General features: G+C 40.5%; 1 protein-coding gene across 1 annotated transcript in view; it reads left to right on the top strand.

Moving 5' to 3' along the window:
* Positions 1–103: 103 nt before the first annotated feature.
* LOC106816621 (uncharacterized protein KIAA1109-like) overlaps positions 104–346 on the top strand; it is a gene marked incomplete at its 5' end in the record, with an annotated part of 22,430 nt that continues 22,187 nt past the window's right edge. Inside the window, one exon of the mRNA XM_014821244.1 lies at positions 104–256. Within this exon, the coding sequence (XP_014676730.1) occupies positions 104–256 (153 nt within the window). The remainder of the gene's footprint in view (positions 257–346) is intronic.

Here is a 346-nt window from a genome sequence, read left to right as displayed (position 1 = left end):
TATATATATATATATCTATATATATATATATATATCTATCTATCTATCTATCTATCTATCTATCTATCTATATATCTATATATATCTATATGTATATCTACAGGAGGCAGAGCTGAGTCAGGCCGACCCGGAGGAGATCTTCCAGCCCCTGCTCATCTGTCTGGGTCTAACATTCACCGACACACATCCCACGACAGTGCTGCTAGCCAAGCTGGGTCCTAACGTGTCCATCCTAGCTCAGCTGGAGTGCATACAGGTATGTGCATACACTGTGACAACATGTAGTGCATACAGGTATGTGCTTATATTACTGTGACAACATGTAGTGCATACAGGTATGTGCTTA

The sequence above is a fragment of the Priapulus caudatus genome, unplaced genomic scaffold (assembly GCF_000485595.1).
Source record: "Priapulus caudatus unplaced genomic scaffold, Priapulus_caudatus-5.0.1 Scaffold1434, whole genome shotgun sequence".
Taxonomy (NCBI): domain Eukaryota; kingdom Metazoa; phylum Priapulida; class Priapulimorpha; order Priapulimorphida; family Priapulidae; genus Priapulus; species Priapulus caudatus.
The sequence above is the reverse complement of the archived record's forward strand: the minus strand, read 5'-3'. Positions and strand labels throughout refer to the sequence as shown.